At 44.4% G+C, this 24785-nt stretch overlaps 1 protein-coding gene across 2 annotated transcripts in view; it reads right to left on the bottom strand.

Moving 5' to 3' along the window:
• Positions 1 to 7257: 7257 nt before the first annotated feature.
• LDB3 (LIM domain binding 3) overlaps positions 7258 to 24785 on the bottom strand; it is a 63929-nt gene continuing 46401 nt past the window's right edge. For both annotated transcript variants that reach the window (XM_042961281.1, XM_042961280.1), the window contains 5 exons: positions 23623 to 24043; positions 21780 to 21960; positions 21027 to 21147; positions 15371 to 15486; positions 7258 to 10104 (listed from right to left, as the gene is read on the bottom strand). In XM_042961281.1, coding sequence (XP_042817215.1) covers positions 10015 to 10104; positions 15371 to 15486; positions 21027 to 21147; positions 21780 to 21960; positions 23623 to 24043 — 929 coding nt within the window. In that variant the 3' untranslated portion in view covers positions 7258 to 10014. The remainder of the gene's footprint in view (positions 10105 to 15370; positions 15487 to 21026; positions 21148 to 21779; positions 21961 to 23622; positions 24044 to 24785) is intronic.

The following is a 24785-nucleotide window of genomic DNA, read 5'->3' as shown; positions in this document are numbered from 1 at the left end:
ATTGATGGGACTTCACACTGAGTGCCTACTGGAAAGAGTACAATTCTATCTGTCCTTTTTGGGAAAGGTATATCTGACCTTGGGCTTCCCAACCTGCCAGGGTTGGGAAAATTCAATGAGAATTTTTTATTAAGTGCCAGGCATTGTGCTTGACACACAGAAGGCACATGAAGGGGCATCTGGGTGGCTCGGTTGAGCATCCGACTCTTGATTTCAGCTCAGGTCATGATCACAGGGTCGTGGGATGGAGCCCCACGTTGGGCTCTGTGCTGAGTGTGGAGCCTGCTCAAAATTCTCTGTCTCTTCCCTCTGCCCCTCTCCCTCATTCACTCTCTCTCTCTCTCTGTCTCTCAAAAACAAATAAATAAGAGAAGGTGCATGACTTAACTTTCCTCTAAAGTCATATTCTGATTATTAATCTACAAGCTAAGAAATGATTCTTACCTTTGTAATAATTCTAAGCAACTCCAAAAGGTCCTGATATCCATGACTCAGGCTGAGCCAGCAGCTGGGGCTTCTTCTGCAACACTTTGGTTCTTCCTCCTAAACCTCTAACGTAATATTACCATACTATCCCACAGCTTATTTACTGTCTCAGTTACCTTCACATGAAACCTGGGCTTGTAAGATGAGAATAATTTAAGAAGAAGGTGGAGAGACACAGCCACCTGTTAGGAGGTCTAGGCTGCAGAGTCAGGATCCATTTCAACCCTTGCCTCCCTCACTAATCTGGTTCACTCTCACAACTTTGGGGCATAGCCTGGTCTTGGTTCTGGAGACAGCCCTGGACAAATGTTGCCAATTCCTAACAGAGCCTGCGCTAGGGAATCAGGCTCCCCAAATGGCTGTGTCCTTCATTCTATTGGCCTGAATCCAGGGCAGTTTTATCAGGAAACTAACAAAGTTTAAGCTTCAGGGTCCCTCACTTTCACAGGCCCCTGTGAAAGCTAAGAGTCACTGGAATGTTCTAAATTGAGACAGGGAAGTCAGATTGCAATCCAGGAGCATTCCTTTGTAACTTTTCTGATACTTACCTAAAGAGATTTCAGAAGAAAGAGACCTAGAGATCCACGATTCCAATCATTTCTTCTGATTCTTTTTCCCTGTTTTAAATGACTGCTTGAGGGCCACCTGGGTGGCTCAGTCAATTGAGCCTTCGACTTCAGCTCAGGTCACGATCTCAGTTCATGAGTTCCAGCCCCGCATCGGGCTCTGTGCTGACAGCTTAGAGCCTGGAGCCTGTTTTGAGTTCTGTGTCTCCCTCTCTCTTTCTGCTCCTCCCCTGTTCACACTCTGTCTCTATCTCTCAAAAATAAATAAACTTAAGAAAAATTTAAATAAATAAATGACTGCTTGGTTTTATAATCAATTTGGTGTTTAAAATTTTATTGTATTCTTTTCCTTAAAGATGGCCCCACAAAACCTGGATACCACGCTAGAACAGGTTCTTATCCAATCTTTGCCTACTTTTTCTTCAGTGCTTCCCTATCCTACTGTTCACCAAAACATCACAAGTACGGAAGGAGACTCTGCAGGGGTCTCTGTAGTGATGACTACATGGAGGACGGAATCACCCTCACTATTTGCTTTCTATCTTGAACTGCAGGCACACGTTGGATGTCTTACACCAATTCTACAAATGCTAGGACCCTCTCACGCTGGAAGTGCTTCCTTAGAAGTAAAAGATAAGACCTCTATGAGCTGGCTTCTCCCCCGAATCTGAAAACAATTTTGAAATAGTCTCTTTATGCTTACTTTTTTTCTTTAATATTTATTTATTTTTTGAGAAAGAGAGAGAGAGAGAGAGAGGGAGCAAGCTGGGGAGGAGTAGAGAGAGAGGAAGAGCGAGATTCCAAGCAGGCTCCATGCTGTCAGCCCAGTGCTTGATGCAGGGCTTGATCTCACAAACTTTGAGATCATGACCTGAGCTGAAATCAAGAGTCGGACGCTTAACCAACTGAGCCACCCGTCTATATGCCTACTTTTATGCATCAATGAGACTTTGAGTTAGGTTTAGATAAGGGGATAGCTGATTTGCAAATGGAAATGCAGCCTGAAGAATTTACTTAATGAAATGCCATGGCTTTTTTTTTCTTTACCATATATTTATTTTTGAGAGAGAGACAGAGCACGAGCAGGGGAAGGGCAGAGAAAGAGAGAGGGAGACACAGAATCTGAAGCAGACTACAGACTCCGAGCTGTCAGTACAGAGCCCAACGCAGGGCTGGAACTCACGAACCATGAGATCATGACCTGTGCCTAAGTCAGATGCTTAACTGGCTGAGCCATCCAGGCTCCCCAAATGCTCTGATTTTTCAATAGGATATGTTTGTGAGAAAAGGAACTCAGTTCCCAGCTAACCAATGATAACGTTGGCCTCCTTTTGTCATTTAAGTTCTAAGGAATCTCTCCAGTTTACTGTCTAGCTATAGATGGGGAAAAATAATCCAGTGCATGCACTGCTGTGGAAAAGCATTCAGAGTTTTCAGTTTGGCTAAAAACGTGCTCCGAAGAGTCATTGCTTATAGCCACTGCTTGTGTAAACAGGTGAGAAAGATATACATAAATGGTCAATTATTGAGTAATGGGAAAATGCAAGAGTGTTGTGGAAACACCAAGGAGGGAATGCTGGCCCACAGAGAGGCCAGGATGTGAAGGTAAATCCATGACAGGTTAAGAAGCTAGAGAAATCAACAGGGCTGGGCATAGGGTCTTGTATGCAGATTAGTTTGGGCTCTATTGAGGGATAATGGGAAGCCATTTATGAGTGTTACACCGGACCATTCCGTGGCCAAATTTATTTTTGAAGAGATCTCTCTACCTGTGGTGTGAGGGATGGGTTAGTGGTAGATGGGGGACAAAATGGAGACAAGGTCAGGAAGCTGGAAGAGAGACGTTTGGAGGTAGGAAGGGTCCTGAGGATGGAGAGGAGGGAATAGATCCAAGACAGATCAGAAAATAATTTGGAAGTCTGTGGTAATTATTGGTTGTCAGAAGAAGAAGTTGCAAGAGAAGACAGACACAGGGTGACTCCCAGATTTCTAGTTTCGATGACTGGCTGATACCTGCCACTTGCTGAAAGGAAGAATACAAGAGAAGAAGCAGGTTGGATGATAGGGTGGTAAATTCAGCCAGTGGCAGGTCCAGAATTCCTACATAGAAGAGGTGCAGGGCAGCAGGGCTATGGGATTGGTCTCGAATCTATGTTTACAAAAATAAGCACTCTGGGGACACTTGGGTGGCTCCGTTGGTTAAGCTTCCAACTCTTGACTTCAGCTCGGGTCATGAGCTCTCTCCCTCTCTCTCTCTGCCCCTCCACCACTCCCTCTCTCACACACTCTCTCTCTTAAAATAAATAAATAAATAAAATTAAATAAAACAAAACAAAAATCTGGATATGTCAACCGGAGGATCAGAGGAGAGCAATACATGGAAGATGTAGATGTCTAATGGTTCAGAAAAGTAGTTGATCACCTTGACAAATTTAATGGCAGTATTTACTCCACACGCTCCATAAATAGATTCACTTGAGATCACTATTATTCAGATAACACTTAATATGTACTTTATAGAGGTTTATTTGATTTTTTAAAGTTTATTTCTTAAAATAGCTTCTATACCCATTTTGGGGCTCAGACTCACAACTGTGAGATCAAGAGCCACAGGCTCTTCTGACTGAGCTAGCCAGGCATCCCTATAGAGGTTTAAATAGGATCAAACATTGAGGGGTGCCTCGGTGGCTCAGTTGGTTAAGTGTCTGACTTCACCTCAGGTCATGATTTCATCACGGTTTGTGGGTTCGAGCCCCACATCAGGCTCTGTGCTGACAGCTCAGAGCCTGGAGTCTGCTTTAGATTCTGTGTCTCCCCCTCTCTCTGCCCCTTCCTCTCTCTCTCTCTCAAAAATAAATAAACATTAAAAAATTTTTTTTAATGATCAGTGAAATTCATACTTAAAACATAAATTATTTTTAAAAGAAAGCAAATCTCAGAACAGTATGTGTAATATGATTCCAATTAAGTAAAACATAATGTGTGTGTGCAATTTGTGTGGGCGTGTATACAAGCATGGGTCTGTTCCCCAGATTGCAGAAAACAATGCCGTGCCATATCTACACGGGACTGTCTTCCAGACTTCACACAACTGCATAGAACCAATTTTGCCATATTCATCCAGAACTGCTTGACGAACAGCTTTGAATTTTTTTTTTCAAGTGAAAAGTATTATAGGAAAAGTAAAATGTAGTCTTCTATCAAAAATGAAGTTCCTGGAATCAAATATTTATTTTATCTCCTTTCACCTGGCAGGCATTTGAAGGCATCATCTGGCGTGTCTTAATGAGGCCTACAAGGTCGTTGGTGCCCTCAACCCCTTTCCTACTACTCTTTCTTCACTTGTGCTCTCGAGCCCTGTGCCTTAGGGGCCAAGATTGGTCCCTTAAGGCCTCCACGTTTATTTTCCCCTCTGTCCGGAACACTCTACCTCATACTTTGGTATGGTTGATTTCTTCTCATCATTCAGACCTCAGCCCAGATGTTTCCTCCTCAGTAAGGTCTTCTCTGATGACCCAACCCAAAGTAGCTTACTCCACCCCTGACACAACGCGCCATTTTATTCCCCCATAGCACTCACTGTCTCAAATTATAGTGATTATGTATTACTTGCTTATTGCCTGTCTCTTCCCTTAAAGTGTAAGCTCTGTGAGAGCAGGGACCTTGTCTGAATTGTCATCCCCCGTCCCTACAACAGAGCCTAGCCACTCTCTGAATGTTGTGGAATGAAATGATACACTGATGGAATATCATTCAGCACTAAAAAGGAATGAGCTGTCAAGCCATGAGAAGACATGGAAGGAACTTAAATGCATGTTGCTAAGTGAAAGAAGCCAATCTGAAAAGGCTACCTGCCATATGATTCCAACTATATGACATTCTGGAAAAGACAAAACTATGGAAACAGTGAAAAGATCAGTGATTGTCAAGGGGCCAAGGGGGAAGGAGGGATGAATAGGTGGAGTACTGAGGATTCTTACTGCAACTCTGTATGATACTGGAATGTCCTAATACATTTGTTCAAACCCATAGAATGTGAATGTATCAAACCCACTAAGAGTGAACCCTGATGTAAACTGTGGACTCTGGGTGATAATGATGCATCAGTATAGGTTCGGCGATTGTAATAAATGTACCACTCTGCCGGAGGACGTTGGTATGGGGAAGGCTATATATGAGCTGGAGCAAGGAATATATGGGAAATTGGTGTCCCTTCTGCTTAATTTTGCTGTGAACCTAAAACTTGAGAAAAGGAACATATTAAAAAAAAAAAAAAGTACATGGCCCAAGTTGTTGAAATGGTTTAAGTGTGTGAGTAGAACGTTGAGAAAAATTACTTGACATCAGGACTGGCCTGGGAAAGCTTGAATCAGGAAAGCCTAAGCCAAAACGTTAGGCAGTGTTTCCCAAATTGAAGTTCCATATTCTGTGTTTAAATAAAATTAAGTGGGTTTCTTTATTGAGAGACTGAGTACTTACACAGCTCACATGTGTACTGTGACTCTCTAGGGTGAATAGCATATGTAGTTACTTCCTAAGATTTGATCCAGAACCCATTCTTCATGCCATGTCTTTATCACGAATGAGCCTAAGTCCAGATGAATGCCAGTGGTTACCCTGTAGAGCAGCTTTAAATAGTCTAATATTTCTCCTCAGAACTAATCCAACATAATTTAGTTATCTTATTTTGCTGATCTCAAACCACTAGAATCCAACTTCCATGACAATAGTGGTTTTTGTCTGTTTTATTCTCTATCGTGTTCTCAATGTCCATAGCAGTGCCTGGCATATAGCAGCAGGTGCTCAATAAATATTTGTGGAAAGAATGAATGAATGAGCAAATGAATAAAAACAATTCTTGCTCTGTCCAGAAAGTCCTCTGTGTAAAGGGCAGAAATTTTAGTACAAGGTAATTATACATTCTGATCCATGTGGTTTATATTTCTGGGCTATTTGTGTAATATTTATTCTTGCTGCTGTTTTCCTGAAGCATTTCTTCCTGAATGGACACATTGAAGGATTTAAGAAAATGAAGGAAGAGTGAGGGCCTTGGGTTCTGACCCCACTCTACTGGTGATGATGGTAACTAACATTTGTGTTGGAATTTCTTCCAAAAGTTATTGCATTTGGCTCTCAAAACACCTGGGAGGCACGTGTCATTACCTTCATTTTCAGGTGGACAGGGAGGCTGAGAGACACTCTCCCAATGCCACTCTGGAGGTATTAGATCAGCCTTGATCTAAGCCTTGGTCTCACTTTGTCAAAGTCCATGTTCATTCCATGGCCCCGGGCTGTCTCTCCAGCTGACCGTGTGCTGGGAAACCATTGCCCCTTTCTTGGTTCCCACATCTGAAAAATGCCCACGGGATTTCTTAGGTTCCTTCCAACTTTACATTCTATGACTCTGTGAGCTTTTTTTTTTTTTTTTTTTTTCCCCTCCATCTAAATTGCTAAACATCCTACTCTTGATCCCAGGGTCATGAGTTTAAGCCCCATATTGAGCATGGAGGCTACTTTAAATAATAAATAAATAAATAAATAAAGTGCTATAGCTTTAAAAAGTACTATAATAAAATTTTATTTCTACTTGCAATTGCACAGCTCTTTTAAAATCTGATTGAGGTGCTAAAGAAAATCAAAGAAATTATGAAAATTTTCTTTCTTTTTAAGTAATGCCTGCAAACAATACCTTACCAAAGTGAATTGGTTTTGTTTAGTATCCTCAGAAAGGTCTTCATTATTAAAAAAGAAAAAAATGCCGTGAGAGGATTTGTCTCTGAGCTTATTTCAAAACAAAAAATATGGAGAAAGTATAGCAATGTTTCTAGAAATGAAGCTATTTAGAACAGAATAAAAATAAATAAATAAGAAATATTTAATCACCTAGTAGCTAAATAAATAAAACTTTCCAAAAAGAAAAGGCAAAGCCTGGTCCTCACTGTGTTTTTTTACCTGATAAATTCCCTTTGTATGCAAAACATTTGCATTATTCACATATCCTTGTCTGTTTAAGGCAAGGCAATAAAACTACTATTGGGCTACACAGCCAACAGAGCAAGTGAGTTGTTTGTGTTTCTTCTTCACAGGGCATTTTGTTTGGTCTCAAAATTTTTTTTGTGGCCATATAGAAATAATCTACTTTTGGTGTCATGTGAAAAAACTTTACACAGAAAAATCTGTACTTATACATTCTTTTTTGGGATTTTATTGTGCTAAAAAGTAGAATTCACACCGGCCAAAAAAAAAAAAAAACCCAAACATGCAAAATATTTTTGTGCACACACCTCGAACACACTACATTCCACCATTGAAGATTTTGAAATCTTAAAATTAAAAAAAATTCCAAAGCAAGAGTACCTGGGTTGAAAAGTTAACATTATACAAGCTAGATTCCTAACACAAACACTGCAGACACAAGTCACTCCATTGCAAAAAGTTAATGTTTATAAGGCTTAAATAAATGTCAACAATGAAGAGACAAAAACCGTAGATCCAAAGTGTACTCCCCACCAGGAAGTATTAAAAATTGATGTTGTAGTACATCCATGATATTAACTTCAAATAGATACCACCTTAGCCCCAAAGTTACGCCAAACTCGCAAACACCAAGGGAACCATATTCAAAACTACCTTCTTTTTCTGCTACCTTTAAAATGGTTTTATATTTGTTTTGTGTGTTTGGTAAATAAGAGTCCCTCAGAATCTAAACTAGCTCTGAGATGTAGAAAAACCGATTCGATCAATGACCTCCTCTGAATGATGAAGTTGTCCTCTGAGATGCGTCACTTTTCTGTTTAATGATCATGTACTTTGTAGTGATCGTGTGTGTGTGTGTGTGTGTGCGCGTGTGTCTGTGTCTGTGTTTGCGCACGCACGTGTAAACCCTTTTAAAAAACTCTAAACTCTAGGGAACATTTTTTTTCCTTTCCTCGAGACCAGTCCCTAAAAATGTGTTGTTTTGTTTTTGTTTTTGTTTTTGTTTTTGTTTTTTAAAGAAAACCTGCCTAGAGCTTTTCCGTACAGTCAGCAACCTCCTTATCCCTGTATATTTGAACTTTCCCAAAATAACAGAAAGCTCCAAGGTACTTGTTGGCAACTCCTGAAAAATCTCCAGTCACTCCCAACAGATTTTACTGTCTGGTACTTTTTAGATTCACTTTCTTAAGGCACCACAGAAGAAAAGGAGGGCCCTGTGGTAGGAGCACGTTCACGTCCCTCCTGGTGCTCCCTCGGGGACATGGCTTCACCCTTGGGAAAAAACACGGGCCTCCTGCTAGGGATGCATCCTGCCGTTACTCTCTCCCTCAGGGAGAAGGGACACACGCTGGTAGAAAGGCAGTCCCCTGGAAGCCTCAGTTCTCAGAAGAAAAAGTGTTCTAATGCATTCTCATAAAACATGCAAAGAGAAAATCCAAAACAGGAGTGAGGAGAAACTAGCAGTGAGTTGGAAGAGTGCCTAAGGGTTGTGTGCAAGTGAGAAACACCCAGTCAAACTGCCTACTTCAACGCCTTGTTCAATGAGCATAATAACAGTGCATCCTAAAGGGAAAGAGAAGGTACCGTTTCTAACCTCAGAAACTAACAAGCTTCTCTCTTTATCACCCAACAGCTTTAAAATGCTTACTTAACTCAAACTATCACCAACATTTGAAAGAAGTTTGAAGACTCAAGACTATTTCAATAAACATTTCAATAATTGCTAGATCAACTCAGCTCCTACATTTTCAAAATGTCGGCCAAAATGGCAAATGAGTACGTATCGGTCCATCTTTCCCTTCCAGCAGTCAACACAACTGTACATAATCAGTGTGCTGCACTTAAAGGAACATTTGTGAAGGACGGCGCAGCTCGGAGGTGGGAGGTCCTACCAACACTTGCATTTTTACTGAGGCTGGCAGAATGCAAGGTTCCTCCTCCCCATCCAGAGTTTGGGCATGTTCTCAGCCCATCCTGCCATCCTGTTTCAGACATTGTCTCTCCCTTCTTGTCCACAGGTCATTAAGCCTGTTGGGGGAAGGGGTGCTGAGGAAGACTTCATAAGTGAGCAGTCACGGGATTGGGAGTGAAATACATGCACAAGACCGAACATTCATGCTCACGAACTTCATAAAGCAAAACAAAGGCTCGACACAACCCGGAGTCGCTTTAAAACCACCTCTCACACACAGCAGAGCAAAACTGGAAAAACCCAATTACACTTTCCCATCAAAATTCAAAAAAGAGCTAAACCTTCTGGGGACATAGGATGTTTTAGACGGAAAGAAGGTGGCTGAAGGGCCCTTCTTTTCTCAGCTGTCTGCAGCATGAGCCAGAGCCCTTCCTGAAGCCCTGTCAGCTGCCCAGTGGCTCCCAGAAAACACCTCTTAGACGCCTGGACTCCCTCAGCACGCTCGACTCTGCTCAAGGTCTGAGGAAGTCTGATGCTCAGAGGTAGCTCCATGACGCTAGTAATAGAATAACACTTCCTTTTTTGGTGAGGAAAGCCCAATCGGTCTTAGCTAACAAGCCCTCAGCTATGGCTCTAAAAATACCCCGCAGCAAGCACTGCTTGGCACTTCATTCTGTTTGCCAGAGAACTCCACAGAACGTTTCAGATTCTCCATAACTGCTCTGAGCTCTGTCCCTGCTCTAGTGACCTCGGGAAAGTGTATCACTTCAAGAAGATGACTTTTTGTTTTTCACTGTAGAGTTCTTGGAATTCTGTCCCAAACGTCTGAATTACAACTCCAGCCTTGGATTAATTACTAGCTTGGTTTAGGAATCTTCGTTTGGCTTCTAGTCTGAACTATGCAAATACACGATCTGTGTGCAGAAGGAAGGACTAAAATTACACTTCAAAAGGGCTCAGTAGCTTCCTGTCTTCCCCCTTTCCCCCCAAAAAGAAACATCAGCCTCCTTGAATCCTTTGTCGCCAGCAGCAGGAGCAGCTCCCAGCCTGTCCGCGTCAGACGCTCCAGGCTCTCTACACGTTGATGGCGTGTGCGTGCTTCTTGCACAGGGGTTTGTCCTTCTTGGAGTAGAATGGCTGCCCCTCCAGATTCACGTGGCAGACCTGGGGATAGAGAACAGACGGCCATGAGGCAGGCCCTGTCTCTCCTCACTACAGATTCTTAATGACGTGAGCAGCGTAGATGTTCGAATTATGGCATATTTAAGGCTTCCAAAGAGGAACATGGAACTAAATTCCAATTAAATTAAATGGCAGACACAAAATTTGCAAGATGAAGATGACTGACCAATGCTATCCAAAATTTACAAAAGGGGCACCTGGGTGGCCCAGTTGGTTAAACTTCTGGCTTCAGCTCCGATCATGATCTCATGGTTTGTGAGTTCAAGCCCCACGTCGGGCTCTGTGCTGACAGCTCAGAGCCTGGAGCCTGCTTTGGATTTTGTGTTTCCCCTCTCTCTCTGCCTCTCCCCTGCTCACGCTCTGTCTCTCTCTCTCTCTCTCTCAAAAATAAATAAATAAATAAAATGTTTTTAATTTACAACCAGTAAATTACAAACCGGTATAGAATCATGAGTCAATATCCACAGAGTTGATTAACATCCAAGTAAATAGCATTAGTAAATTAGCAAACACATCAAAGAAGATGATCCTCATCAATAAGTAAAGGAAAAATAAATCAAAATCTCCATGAGAGACCACTAGGTATCTATTAATCTAACGAGATAAAACAAACAAACCAACAAAACCTCCCCAATCATTTGCTACCATTAATCTTACATGACTGTAGCCAAAAAGTAAAAAAAAAAAGTATCTATCAACAGTCAACGATGCCAAAAGGGAATCAAGCCTACTTGTGCACTGCTAGGGACTCAGCTCGGTGAATCAGCTCAGTCTTCTGTAGGGAATGTGGCAGCAGCACTGAAAAGGAGCCATAAAGATGTGCCTGCCTGCCTGGTACCACTGGGGAGGAGTTTATCTTACAGAAACTATTGCACAGAACAACGTGTGCTGAAGCAAAAATTCAAAACCACTAAAACATCTCTCTATAGGGAGGTAACTAAGTAAATTCTTTTGGTACGTTTTCCAATGGAATGCCATCGTGCAAAAGATAAATCAAATATGGAAAAGTGTAAGCAGAGAGATATTATATGAAAAAGGCAAAATTATACATCCACATGATGACAACATATGAGGGCAGTTTGAAGATGGAGACATCACAGAAAGAAGAAAGCTAAGTAACATTTGTTGAGGCTACTATGGGCCAAGCAGGAGACCCGACACTCTATATACATCATCTCATTTAATCACAAAATCTTTTGGGAAGGTATAACTTTTTCTCATTCCACAAGTGAAGAACTGTGGCTCAGAGCCAAGTGTCTTGCTTAAGTCACAGACCTAGCAAGTTATGGAGTTGGGACTCCATGTCCAGATCTGCAAGACTCCAGTTTCAAGCTCATTTTCCCTACACCTCACAGCAAAGAGGAGTTATACTTACCTGAAATTGTTCTGGGCTTATGGACTTGTATAGAGGTAGCCCTCCACGTTTGTTGGATCAGTCGTATATACAGGCTGGCCCTGGGTGGGCAATACGCCAATGTATCAGAGTCAGCTGGGAGGTTACATTGGCTGGGATGGGCCCCAGTGTCATAGAGGTCACTGAACATTTCAGATGGAGAGAAGAATTGGGGACCACATTCAGGACACTGACATCGGAAGGAGAAGTGTAGGTGCAGTTCCCACACAGAATGCATGAGGATAGAGAAATCGCCCTCTTGAAGTGAGTGTAGGTTAGTGAGCATGTGGCCACTCCAAGACAGTTGGAAAGAAAAGTGGCATCACGGTGGGCCCACGTGCAAGTCCCTAATGACCCAGTTGAGGATGTTATACTTGGGATCACACAGGGCTGCCAGTGGGCCCCAGAAACCAATGACCTAGAAAAGTGACTGAAAATATCCCAGGTGGGTACAGTGATATTGAGTGTAGCCACGCTCTTGTGTGACCTCAAGCTGCTGGTGAAGACAAGCCAGGGTTTCAGGGAAGACAGAAAGGCAGCTCTGGAGCGAGTTCTCACGGAGCTGCCTGTCAACATCTGGGGTTCCTGTTCTAGTCTGGGACAATGCTGGCTACTTGTGAGAACTTTGATATAAGTTGGAGAGCGTGTTGGGGACTAAAGACCAAGAAGTGAGGAAGGGCCAGAGCTTCAGGGGTGACTCATTGGTAAGATGGAGCTGAGGGCAGAAAACATCATAGAGAGGTCATGCTCATTGTCTTGGGCTAGGAGACCCTGTATGGGATACAAGGTGGCTTTGTGGTGGAGATACCCAGACTACTCAGCAGAGGGGCACAGCAGGGATGGCCCAACCCCCAGGCTCCATGGTCAAGTGGCATCAGGGCCTGACTGGGAAGGAGTGGGGGTCATGGACAGTGCTGGAAGGCAATGAAATGGGCCAGCTACAACAGCTCCTATGAGGGCTTCCTACAAAAGTTACACCACTGCCCTCCTCCCCTCCTGATACCCACACCAGTGAGGAAGGGCTAGAAACCCAACAAGACTTAGAGGAAAAGAGGGGCCACAGTAAGACACCTTTGTCCTACATCCTTTCCATTGGAACTCAAGTGCCAAAGCCAGACAGGAGCTTAACCTTCATCCTGACCCACACAGCCCTTCTCAGCCATCATTTTATATGCATGGGACTTTAGAGGGGCTGTCTTCTCCTGTTCTTTAATTGCTCATATACGTCAGCTTTGCTTTCCTTTCAAGATTCCAAACTCCTTGAAGGTGGAGACTTGTTCTGGGATACTCTTGTAGTCCCCAAGCTCAAGAAATATTTGGTAAATTGAATTAGTCTAAAGTTATGTGCTCTCCTGAGATCTAACTGATAGGAAAACAGCATATCAGCTGGGAGAGCTAGTTTTTGATCTTCTTTTCTTACTAGGTTTTTTTTTTTTAAGTTATAGGAAAATATACACTCATCAAAGGTGATTTGGAAATATAAAGTGGTGAATAAAGGACCCGCTCCCCACAAAAGACCCTCACAGTTTTCCAATCAAAAGATTGCTTTCCAAAACTTAAAACAAAAACCGTGCTCCACTTCGATATATCTAAACAGGGCAGTGAGTGCCACACAGGACCACTTTGGAGGAAGATGTAATGACTCACCACACTGATTCTCCAAAGAACAGGATGAGCCTGGCTTCTTTGGGTGGATTCTTTGGGCACTGCTATGGGTCTCTCACACCTGACTGGAATTTATTTGCAATCTCAACCTGAACAACCCCATGCTTTACTGCTTCTTCTGGTCTCTCTCTGGGATTTATGCCACTGTGACCCTCAGCCAAACATAGTGGGCTTGAGGGAGGAGACCCATGCTCACCCCTCCATGTGACACAGACCTCTTGTTATCCTGCCCTCAGAGAATAGGCCTTCTGTGCCACTGTCTGCCCTGGACCTTCTCCAAGTCACTTGGATTCTTCTAGAAGTTGGGTAACCAGACTTGCAGGCAGCATCTTAGGATAAGACAAGCCATGGCTTGAATATAAGGGTCAGACAGCCCTATGTGCCTTGCTGAGCCATGGCTCTGTAGGGGACAACCCAAAACCCAATATATTCACGTTGTTACTCCTTTGCAGAGGGGAGGACCTGATATATTTAAAGGACCCTAAAAGGCAAGGAGAAAATCTATTCCAAAAGCTGGAAAATCAGTGTTTAGACTGAATTGTGTGTTTCCTTCCCCAAATTCATATGCTGAAGTCCTTACTTCCAGTACCTTCAATCTACCCAGCGCAGGGACACAGTGGTGACCTTATTTGGAAGTAGGATCTTTGCAGATGTAATTAAGATGTAAGTTAAATGAGGTCATACTGGAGTAAGGCGGGCCCTTAATCCAATATGACCAGTGTCCTTATAAGAAAATGAGAAGCGTATAGAGAGACACACACGCAGAGGAGAACGCCATGTGAGGACACAGGCACACAGAAGGAAGGTGGCTGTGTCACCGTGGAGGCAGAGACAGAAGTTCCGTAGCTGTAATTCAAGAAACGTCAGAGATTGCTGGCAACCACCAGAAGCCAGGAGAGAGAACGTGGCCCTTGAATTTGGATTTCTAGCTTCCGGAACTGTGAGAGAATACATCTCAGCTGTTGAAGCCATCAGATTTTGGTATGTTGTTGCAGCTGCCCTAGCAAACAAACACACCGAGTCAATACAGTGCACCCCACGAATGGAGGCGTGGAAACCTGAAGCGCATTGCAGTAAACTTTATGGCGAGGGTTGTCCTATCTCCTCAGTCTATAAAAATTGCTCAAGTTTAAACTGCATGGATATTTGATACATACCACACTTTACCTTGGCAGCTCTGGTTTAAAAAAAAAGAAAAGAAAAAAGAAAGTAGTAGCAGCACATTAATTTTCCCAAATAAAGTTCAGGCAATTGCAGACTCACATGACAGGACTTTCTCAGGGCTGAATATTCCCTAAATCTAAGGCAGAGTCTAAATGTCGGTGACTTCTTGCTGTGTCTCCTCCCCAACCCGAAGCCCTCGGAAGGAAAGTGCCAATCTCATGGGAAAAATGACCTGGCTGTTTGGCAGAAATAAATGGCACGTGGTTAATAGTTAATCTAGGGCTTATCTCCTGGCAACTACACATCAAGAACAAGACCATTTAGGAAAATAAAATGATACTCAGCCCCAATTCCTAAAGATTCTCTCAAAAAAAGCCTTATCTCAGCTTTTCATAGGATGAGTCAACAAGCTACAATCTGGTGTTTCACGGTGAAAATTTGGGGGAAAACCCTTAAATCACTTCATCATATCTAACACATCTTATAACCATAGGAAACCATCCATCTCTATTTTAACCCAGGCATCATTCACTGCTCCCAAGTATTTTATTTATTTATTTATTTATTTATTTATTTATTTATTTATTTATTTTTGAGGGAGAGAGAGAGACAGAGCATGAGCAGGGGAGGGGCAGAAAGAGAGGGAGACACAGAATCCAGAGCAGGCTCCAGACTCTGAGCTGTCAGCACAGAGCCTGACACGGGGCTCGAACTCACGTCATTGCTCCCAACTGTTGAGAGCACTGCTGGTGAGGCCAGTTGCTGGTCTGACAGACCCTGGGAGGACACTCTGCTGTCCTTATGAGATGGAGAGTAACAAATCCACATTGCTTTATACATACTTATTAGTAATAAAACTTTGCCTGACTGTGACATATCAAGGCATCACGGTACTTGCCAGCTTTTAAAAATGACCAGAGTATCAGAAGGCCAGAGTTGAAAGGGGTGTAGAGGGTTGGTCACCTGGCCCCACTAGGTCCCTCCTGCCCCTTCTCAGAAAGTGAGAACCCCAGGCTAAAAACATACCGCACAGATGAAGCAGGTGTCATGCCAGGTGTGGCCCAGGGCTTCAATAAACTTGTCTCCAGCCTCCACAGGGAAATCACAGCCATGACACTTGGTGCTGAACAGATTGATGTAGTCTGAAATGAAAGGCAGAGTGAGGACCTGGCATCCAAGCAGGCTGGGAGAAGTATCCTGGACGCACCGACCCAATGCCAGGAGAGCACCCCATATCACTGAACTGGGGCAGTGGGTACAACCGAACTGGTTACTTGTCATCCTGCAGACAAATGTTTAGTTACATGATTGGGTTTCTTTCCTTTTCAATACTTTGTCGTGGTGTTATATGGATTCAGGCTTAGTTGCCACTCTTGGCTGGTTTGATTTGCAAACACTTTCTGGATCTGTCACTCACTTTCTGCAGGGTGATTTTCTCCTCTGTCTCTGTCAGCTTTTATAGCCTAAACCAACCAATCCCAAAAAAGAAAAAAAAAATCATATTTCCCAACAGCTATGCTTAGTTTGGAAGAAGGAGAGCCCTTAACATTTTTAGGAATTATAGTATGCTCTTTGTTTGGAAATTCTTCTGTCATTGGGCATTTGTGTTGATAACAAATTTTCACTACTAGAAACAATATTTGAACTACTATGTTAAGACATGACCCCCATCCCCCACCCCAGCCAAAGAGATAATAATAGCAAGTATTATTTGTATAATGCTTTGCAGCCTATCAAGCATTCTCACATAGATAGTATTATTTACTAGTATCTCAATGTCATGGTCTATGTATAAGTTTGTATTAGCTTTCTTTCCACCCTCAACACAGTGCTGGACACACAAATCCATACCCAACACATACGTGTTGAATGAATGCATGAATAGATGAACCAGTGAATCAGTAAGTCAATGAATAAACTTAATCTTCAAAAAACATCCCTTAGAGATGGAACTATAATCATTTTTTGTTTTGTTTTGTTCTGTGGATGAGGAAACTGAGGCTCACCAGAGTCACACAGCTGAGACACAGTGGGCCCATCCTTCTCCAACTCAGGAGCTGCCTGTCTGGGTCCCAGGGGCAGCAGTTCCACTGCACTCACTGTAGAACTCTTCCAGATTCTTTTAGAGAAGTTAGATGCCTTTTACAAAGCCTTCATTCCCCTAGAGGTACACTTGTCTCTCCACAGTTGGCTTTTCATTTTATCATTTTTCTGCTCAGTTCTCCTTGGGGACAGTGAGCTTGTTTGCCATTGTAGACCACATGCAGAGGGGCAGTGAGCCACAGGGTGTTATGAACTTGGGTTCTTTTTGTTTTGAGAGAGAGAGAGAGAGAGACAGAGTACGAGTGGTAAAGAGGCAGAGAGAGAGGGAGACACAGAATCTGAAGCGGCCTCTAGGCTCTGAGCTGTCAGTACAGAACCCGATGTGGGTCTCAAACTCGTGAACCGCGAGATCATGTCCTAAGCCAAAGTTGGACATTTAACTGACTGAGCCACCCAGGCGCCCCATGAACTTGGGTTCTGAAGAAAGAAAGCACTGAGCCCAAGTCCCAGCTCTATTCGGGAATTGTTCATACCTGGGACAAACCACCTAACTCCTCAGTGTCTCATCTTTCAGTACCTAAGTTGTGGAGTGGTTGTACAGATTGAATAAGATAATGCATGTGCATGTACTTGGCACAAACACTCAGAAATAGTGGCTCTTACTGTAAATGTCTTTATAAATGATAAAAGGAGGGAAGGAAACGTGATCCAAGTGTCTATTATGCACCGGTCCGATATTAGTGCTTTCCTAAGTTTCTTGGTGAATCTTCACAGCAGGTCTGTGAAGAAGTATTATTCCCATTTTAAAGACAAGGAAACTGGCCCTAGAGGTTCCAGCACACAAGCAGTAGGAGCCTGATGGACTCCAAAGTTCATTCTCTTTCCACAACTTTATGCGGTCTTCAGTTATCTATTTGCCATTGAGCTTTGATAAGTTATATCTCTTGCTTATTTTTTCCAATGTATGGTTTTCCCTTTGGGGTTTAATTACAGTTTGTCATGCAAATGTAGTTATAAATATCACAGTCTGTTAATCCTATCTCTGACAGGATTCTTAATTTGTTTGGTGGGCAGAAATCTATCACCTCACCAGAGCAAAGAAAACATTATTTTGCTTCCTTTACAAAGTTACACTTTACAGTTGACTGTGCTCTGTAGGAACTAGTGTGGGTGAGAAACAGGGTCATAGGCTACCCCATCTCCACGGGAGGGCCAGCCCTGCACCCCCACTTCTGACTTCTCTCTCATTACTCCCAGCCTCCAGATGCCCTTGGCTCTGTCTCTCTCCTTTACTTCATCATGCCTGTGTATGAACCAGGCCCTGGGCTTGGAAAACCATCCCCACTTTGTCTACCTTGGATCTCGACAATGCTTTGAGCCAGGCCTTCCTCCTGGGAAGCCTTCATCCTCTACCTCAACCAAGAGAGACAAGATGAACTTCCTGGGGGCTTCTCTTGGCTTCCCTGCCTTCTCATTCCATTCATTCATCCATTCAATCATTATCGCTGGACTATCCATTTATGTGATGGCATATCACATGATGATGTATCTGCTTGAGGTTTTTGAGGACAAAGACCCATTCCCAATGCACAGTGTCTTTCATAGGAACTGGCATATACTTGATGGATAAATGATGAATGGAAAAACAAAAGAAATGTTCGGAAAACCTTATTAAATACTGGTTCCTTTTCTCGTTGTGCAGCCTAAGATTAAGCTCTTAAAATGGAACGTCTAGTCTTGCCTACTGATCGGTTTTTCTGTTTTATATTTGATTCTGTATGGTCTTAAGAAGTGCCTGCCACTTTGTTTTAAAATTTGGTAGCACAAGTCTTGGCCCTAATACGTTTTTTTGAAGTTAATATATTTCTCATTTATCCTAAAACAATGAGAATATAATTGGAAGTAAGTTTGTGCATGGGTCTTTCCCACCAGGAGCATAATCTAGCTCCTCATTTATTTCTTACTTTATTTCTCCTATTAGGTCTTTATAATTTTCTTCGACTTACTCTCTTATGCCCCAAGTTGAATTCATACCCTGTATTTAATGGATTTTATTGCTATTGTAAAAGGGTTTCCATCCACCAAATCACAGGTGCTCTCTGTTGAAAAAGGGCTTAGCGCTTTCCTAGAGTAGTCGTTCTCAAACAGAATCATCTCGAGTGTTCACTAAAACACAGATTGCTGGGCCCCACCCTTCAGAGTTTCTGATTCAGCAGATCTGGGGTGAGACCCAAAGATCCGCATTTCTCTGATTCTAATACTGCTGGTCTTGGGATCATACCTCAATTCTCAAACCTAACTGAATATAGGATCATCTGTGTGGGGGGAGAGTGATGAAATTCTGCATCTGTAGGTCTGAGAATTGATCTTTCTAATACCTTTATTTTTTTTAATTTTTAATTTTTTTAGTGTTTATTTTTGAGAGAAAGAGCATGAGCAGGGGAGGGGAAGAGAAAGAGGGAGACACAGAATCCGAAGCAGGCTCCACGCTCTGAGCTGTCGGCACAGAGCCCGACACGGGGCTCGAACCCACGAACTGTGAGATCATGACCTGAGCCACAGTCAGATGCTTGACCGACTGAGCCACCCAGGTGTTCGTTATATCTTTAAAGTTTCCCAGGTGGTTGTGACACCCCACCAGTCTGGGTCACTGCTCCAGGGCAGGCCCATCCATGAAGGGCTGACCTTCCTACCTCTCTTACTTACGTGCAAGGTATCATATATAAAAGTGTCAGCTCATCATGGCAATTGATGAAATCTTTTTTGAGTCTAGATCCTATCATTCTGGCATTCTCCCTTCTGTGTCTTCTTCCAAGTTGCTGATAAAAATGATGACAAGAGATACCACCTCACCTTCATTAGGATGGCAGCTACCAAAAAAACACAGCAAAATTTGCAAGTGTAGGCAAAGATGGAGTGAAATTGGAACTCCGTGCACTGTTGGGATTGTAAAAGGGTGCATCTAGTATGTAAGTTCCTGAAAGCCTCAGAAAATGAAATACCACATGACCCAGCAATCCTACCTCTGGGTATATACCCCCAAAGAATTGAAAACAGGGTCTTTTAGGGGCACCTGGGTGGCTCAGTCCATTCAGCATCTGACTCTTGATTTCTCATGGCTTGTGAGTTCAAGCCCCACATCAGGCTCTGTATTGACAGCACAGGACCTTCTTGGGATTCTCTCTCTCCCTCTCTCTGCCCCTCACCTACGTTCTCTCTCTCAAAATAAATAAATAAATAAACTTAAAAAACAAGAAAACAGGATCTATGGACACCCATGTTCATAGCAGTATTATTCACAATAGCCAAAAAATGGAAGCAACCCAAATGTCCATCAGTTTTTTTTGCCGGGGGGCGGGGGGTGGTTACCATGGAGAGGGACAGTGGTGATAGTGGAAATCTGTCATTCTTTTGCAAGCCTCAGACACAAATTATGGAAGTTGTAATGCTCTCAGCCAATGAATAATAGCAATTTGTATTGACACAACTGCACACTTATCCATTATCTACTAATTATCTAACAATTATCACCACGCACTCATAAGAAAGGAAATGACATCATTATCTGCTCCCTTTTACAGATATGGAAACTGAGGCACAGAATGACTCAGTAACTAAGTCATTCAATTAATAAGAGCTAGAAAGAGAACTTGCCGGTAAACAAGAACCCAAGAAATTTCTTTTCTAACTTATTGTCAGGGGAAAATAGTTTTAGTCTACTTTGCTTTTCCCCTTGAGGAACTGGAATGTTTTCTCCTTTCTCATTTTAAAGTAAACTAACTTACTGTGTTTCTCTTTCTGCCCTCAAATTGGCTGCCCAGTCACTGTTGCTCTGTTATTCTTCACAATCAGCCTGCTTGCTTTTCCCTTTTCTGCTTGGTGCTGATTTTCTAGTTCTGTTGTATTAACCTTCATGTCCACGTTACCTTTGTTGGAACCTGCCTCAAACCCTCTTCTGAAAAAGGCAGGCTATGCATAAATGAGTGAGTGAGTGGCTGATTAGCCAGGACAGCAAATCTCTAGTAGAGTGCTTTGTCTTCAGAATTTACAATACTTTACTCCAAGTTTAAGGTAAAATGTAGCATTTGGGGAAAAGAGAAACTCTGAATTCAGACAGGGAGATCATAGGACTCTGGAAGAACATGAGAGGGGCAGGAAAAGGGGCTTTCACATGTTTGATGCTTTATACACTTTCTCAGGTTAAATCCTCACTACAACTCATGAGGCAGGTGTTTATATGCCCCCTTTTTACAGATGGGGAAAGTGAGGCTCAGAGAAGTTTAATAACTCACTCAGGGTTACAAAGCCCGTCCAAGGTGGAGCCTGGGACAGAACCTAATTCAAAGTCCACAGCCAAAGCCTTTTCAGACTCGACCTTGTGGTCTCCAGATCAAAACCATCTGATGGGCTCCCAAGTGGTTACAAGATGCCACCTGTGATCCACATATTTGGTGCAGGGAAGGGAGCAAAGATTGAATATGGGGGGGGGGAAGAAGCTATAGACCCGACTCCCAGAAAACCATGATTCTGCCATTTGGAGCCTCCTGATGGTCCCATGTGAACAGACAAAGGCAGGAATTCCCCGCACCTGCCCTGTTCTCCCACACCACCAGGCCTCCCCGCAGCACAGTGGTCCTACCTTTCTCGCAGTAGGGCTCCCCATCTTCCATGTGGAAGAGGCTGTTCCCAAAGGGCTTTTTGCAGGCTGCGCAGACAAAGCAGGTGGTGTGCCATGTCTGTCTCAGGGCATGCATCACTTCCTGGGGGAAAGAGCCTCAGCTCAGGTCAGAAAGCTCCCGGGGAGAGAGGAAGCTGGGCCTGCTCTCCCTCACCAGGCCCTGGCTACTGCTGGAGCATCCCAAAGAGGACCAGGACTAAGTGGGCCTTGGACGTGCTCAGGAAAGGCCTGGGAGTGGAGGGGTGAGGGCAGTGGCAGAGGAGTTCCTGCTCATGCAGCCCTTGCTGGGTACCAAGTTCTGTGTCAGAATCATCTGGAAGGTGGTTACCTAAGCTGCGATTCTTAACCCTCCCATCAAAGCTGGTGGGGAAGTACTGCTTATGGCCGCCATTTTCCCAAAGGAGCTTGGGGAGGGGGGGTCAAGGCCATATGTGGGTGCATGGCAAGGTCAGTCCATGAAGTGATAACTTGTTTTGCAGAAGCTCTGCCAACGCTTCAAGCTGTGTGGCCCGGGGCATGTAACCATCTCTCCCTTCAAGTTCATTTGCTCCCCAGTCCCTTGGTGGCAAACCAACTCCCTTGTAGGATAGAAAGAGAGTTGTTCTCTGTTAGCGGCCCCTTCTTGGCTTCCTAAGGGGACCCCACAATCCTGGGGACGGGAAGAGACTGGTGGGGAAAATACAGGGTCAGAGGAGAGGGATGCTGCCCACTTACCCCCATGATTTTGGTGTTGCATTTGGCACAGACTGGGGCAAAGAACTGCTCATAACAGCGCTCGCAGTAAACATTGCTCTGCTCCTCCACGAAGCACACGTCCGCCAGGGAGGTCTTGCAGTAGGCACAGTTAAACTCCTCCGGGTGCCAGGAACGGCCCATGGCTACCAGAAAGGGGCCCCTGGAGAAACAGAGAACAGCACCAAGCTTGAGACCAGATATTTCAGGACCCCCCAACAGTATTCATGCTGTGACCCCATAACCCTGACTTTTGTGACTGTTCTAACGAACTAATGTGAAATTCAGAGAAAGCTCTATGCAAAAAGATATTCGTTGTTGCATCAATTACAATAAAGAGAAAGGGGAAAGCGGCTCAGATATCTGCCAGTAGGGGACCAGGGAAGCATACTGTAGAATATCCATTCAGTTGACACCTGATAATTATAATACGAACAGCAAAGATGACCACGCCAATGGTGGAGGTTTATTGAGCGCTGACTCTGTGGCACTACCTAAGAGGAAATGTGCATTTATTGACGTATTTAGTTCTTACAACAATCCTAAGAAGTAGAATTAGAGTACCCATTTTCAATAAGGAAACTGAGGCACAGAGAGGTGAAGTAGGTTGTTCAAGGCCAGTACAGTAGACCCAGTATATGAGCCCGCATTGCCTAGTTCCAGATTAGCAGTCAGAGCAGTGGGACTACAAGGAAATGCTTTAAATTTAAATTTTTACATTTCTGAATTAAAAAAAAATTTTTTTTATGTTTATTTATTTTTGACAGAGAGAGAAAGACAGAGCATGAGCGGGGGAGGGGCAGAGAGAGAGGAGACACAGAAACTGAAACAGGCTCCAGGCTCTGAGCTGTCAGCACAGAGCCCGATGTGGGGCTTGAACTCACAGACTGCGAGATCATGACCTGAGCTGAAGTCAGACGCTCAACTGACTGAGCCACCCAGGCACCCCTTGAATTTTTTTTTAATCTTTCAGTTTATTTATTTATTTTGAAAGAGAGACAGCACAAGTTGGGGAGGGGCAGAGAGCGAGAGGGAGAGAGAGAGAATCCCAAGCAGGCTCCGCAAGGTCAGCACAAAGCCTGATGCGAGGCTTGAACTCAAGAATCATGAGATCGTGACCTGAGCCGAAGTTGGATACTTAACCGACAGAGCCACCCACATGGCCCACTTCTCTGAATTTTTTAATTCTTCTCTAGTGAGCAAGTGTACTTTGTTTCTTTCTTTTTCCTTTTTCTGTGTTACTTTATTTTTAAATAAAAGTGTATTTATCACATATATAATCTTACCTCCCAAACACACACATACTATAAACATACTATGTTCCAACAAGCATCACCTATGGTCCATGAAATGACTTGTTTTCCTTTTAGTGTAGTAGATGCCCACCAAAGCCCTGAGCAGCACAGGCCTGTCTGTGGAAAGACCCAGAAGCAACCCTAAAGGAAAGCTGGGTCAAAACTAGCACTGTCAGCCAGCTTGCAACATGCCCTATAAACCTACTGACAACAAGACCAACAATTCCCAGAACCCGGCCTTAGCCCAAGGGGGAGGTCCTGGCACCAGGCACTGCGCTGGGAGCTTCAGTCACTTACCTCATGGAATTCTCCCGACTCCCCAGGGATGTGGGTGTCACACAGGTATGGAAGCTAAAGCTCAAAGGGGGTCAGACTAGGTGGCAAGCCAGAGGCACCCGAGGCTGCTCCGCAGCCTTCTTCCTATACCTGCCCTCCCTCCCCCTGTCACCCCCCCACCAAGGCTCAGAGAGTGGGCGAGCCTCCCCACTGCCCTTCTAGCACCCCAGCTCACGGCCAAGGCTGGACCATACCTGATGACGTTGTTGCAGTGGCCACAGAGCGGAGTCCGGCTGCTGGCTGGGAAGCGTTCAGCCCGCTGAACGATGCCCCTGGCCAGGGGGGACACCTGGGGCCCTGCTGGGGTATAGGCAGGGGCCCCTCGGGGCAGGGTCTGCTTGCTGATGGAGGTGGTGCTCCTGCCAGGGGCAAACTTCTGAGAGAAGCTGTCGTCTGTCACCCACGGTGGGCGGCTGCCAGACTCCGCAGGGCCCCCGCTGTAGGTCACTGAGGATGCAGGGTTATAGCTTGGGGCTGGCGAGGGGGTATAGGTTGGTGCCGGGGAAGGGGAGTAGGTGGGGGCAGGCGAGGGGGTGTAGGCAGGGGTAGGTGAGGGGGTGTAGGGAGCTGGACTGTAATTGGCCCCTGGGGATGGGCTGTAGGTAGATGCAGGCGCTGCAAGGCAAAAATAGCCAAAGAAAAATGTATCAGGAATTCATTTCCCCCAACTTCCCCCGCCCCCACCGCCAGAAAACTGTAAAAGGTGGCTTTTTTGTATCAGAGCAATACAATTCCAATTCCTATGGCAGACACGTTCCTGAACTTCTTGATGCCCCAGATTTGATTTTGCAGCAGGGAGCCAAGGGAGATAGAGAACAGCCAGAGCAGAGCCCTCGGGAGCTGGGACAGGGCTGGGAAAGGGACATAGCTATAAATATCTGCAGCTGTGTGGGGTGGGGCTCGGCCAGGCCTTGGCTGCCAGAGGCCTGCAGAAGACAGGGAATGGGGGGCGGGGGTGCCAGGCAAGCCTCATATTTGGGTCCTCTGGGCCGGGAAGAGGGTGGGAGCGGGTCGGCTTGGCCTTGCCTGGAAGATGCTTTTGGTTGCACTCTGACCAGCGATTTGACATCTGACATGCCTCAAATGTGTTTGCTGAACCTGGACCTAGTCCAGCCTTGGGGACAGAGCCGATGACAGGGCAGTTGGGTTTTCAGGTTCAGGTTTCATGTTCAGCTGCAATTGTTTTCTTGAAAAAGAGTTTGGCTTGATTTGTACTGGGGGGACATTTCACCTTGCTTTGATTGGGGTGGGGGTTGGGGGTCTTAAGAGAACCGCACAGAGGAAGCCTGGGCAGAGATGTTGGGGGGACAGCTCACCCCAGTCTGTGGCTGCCTCTGGGACACCCATGCTCTCCCAC

Source organism: Panthera tigris, chromosome D2 (genome assembly GCF_018350195.1).
Source record: "Panthera tigris isolate Pti1 chromosome D2, P.tigris_Pti1_mat1.1, whole genome shotgun sequence".
In the NCBI taxonomy this organism is placed as follows: Eukaryota; Metazoa; Chordata; class Mammalia; order Carnivora; family Felidae; genus Panthera; species Panthera tigris.
Note: the sequence above shows the minus strand (reverse complement) of the source record. Positions and strands in the feature narration are given on the sequence as shown.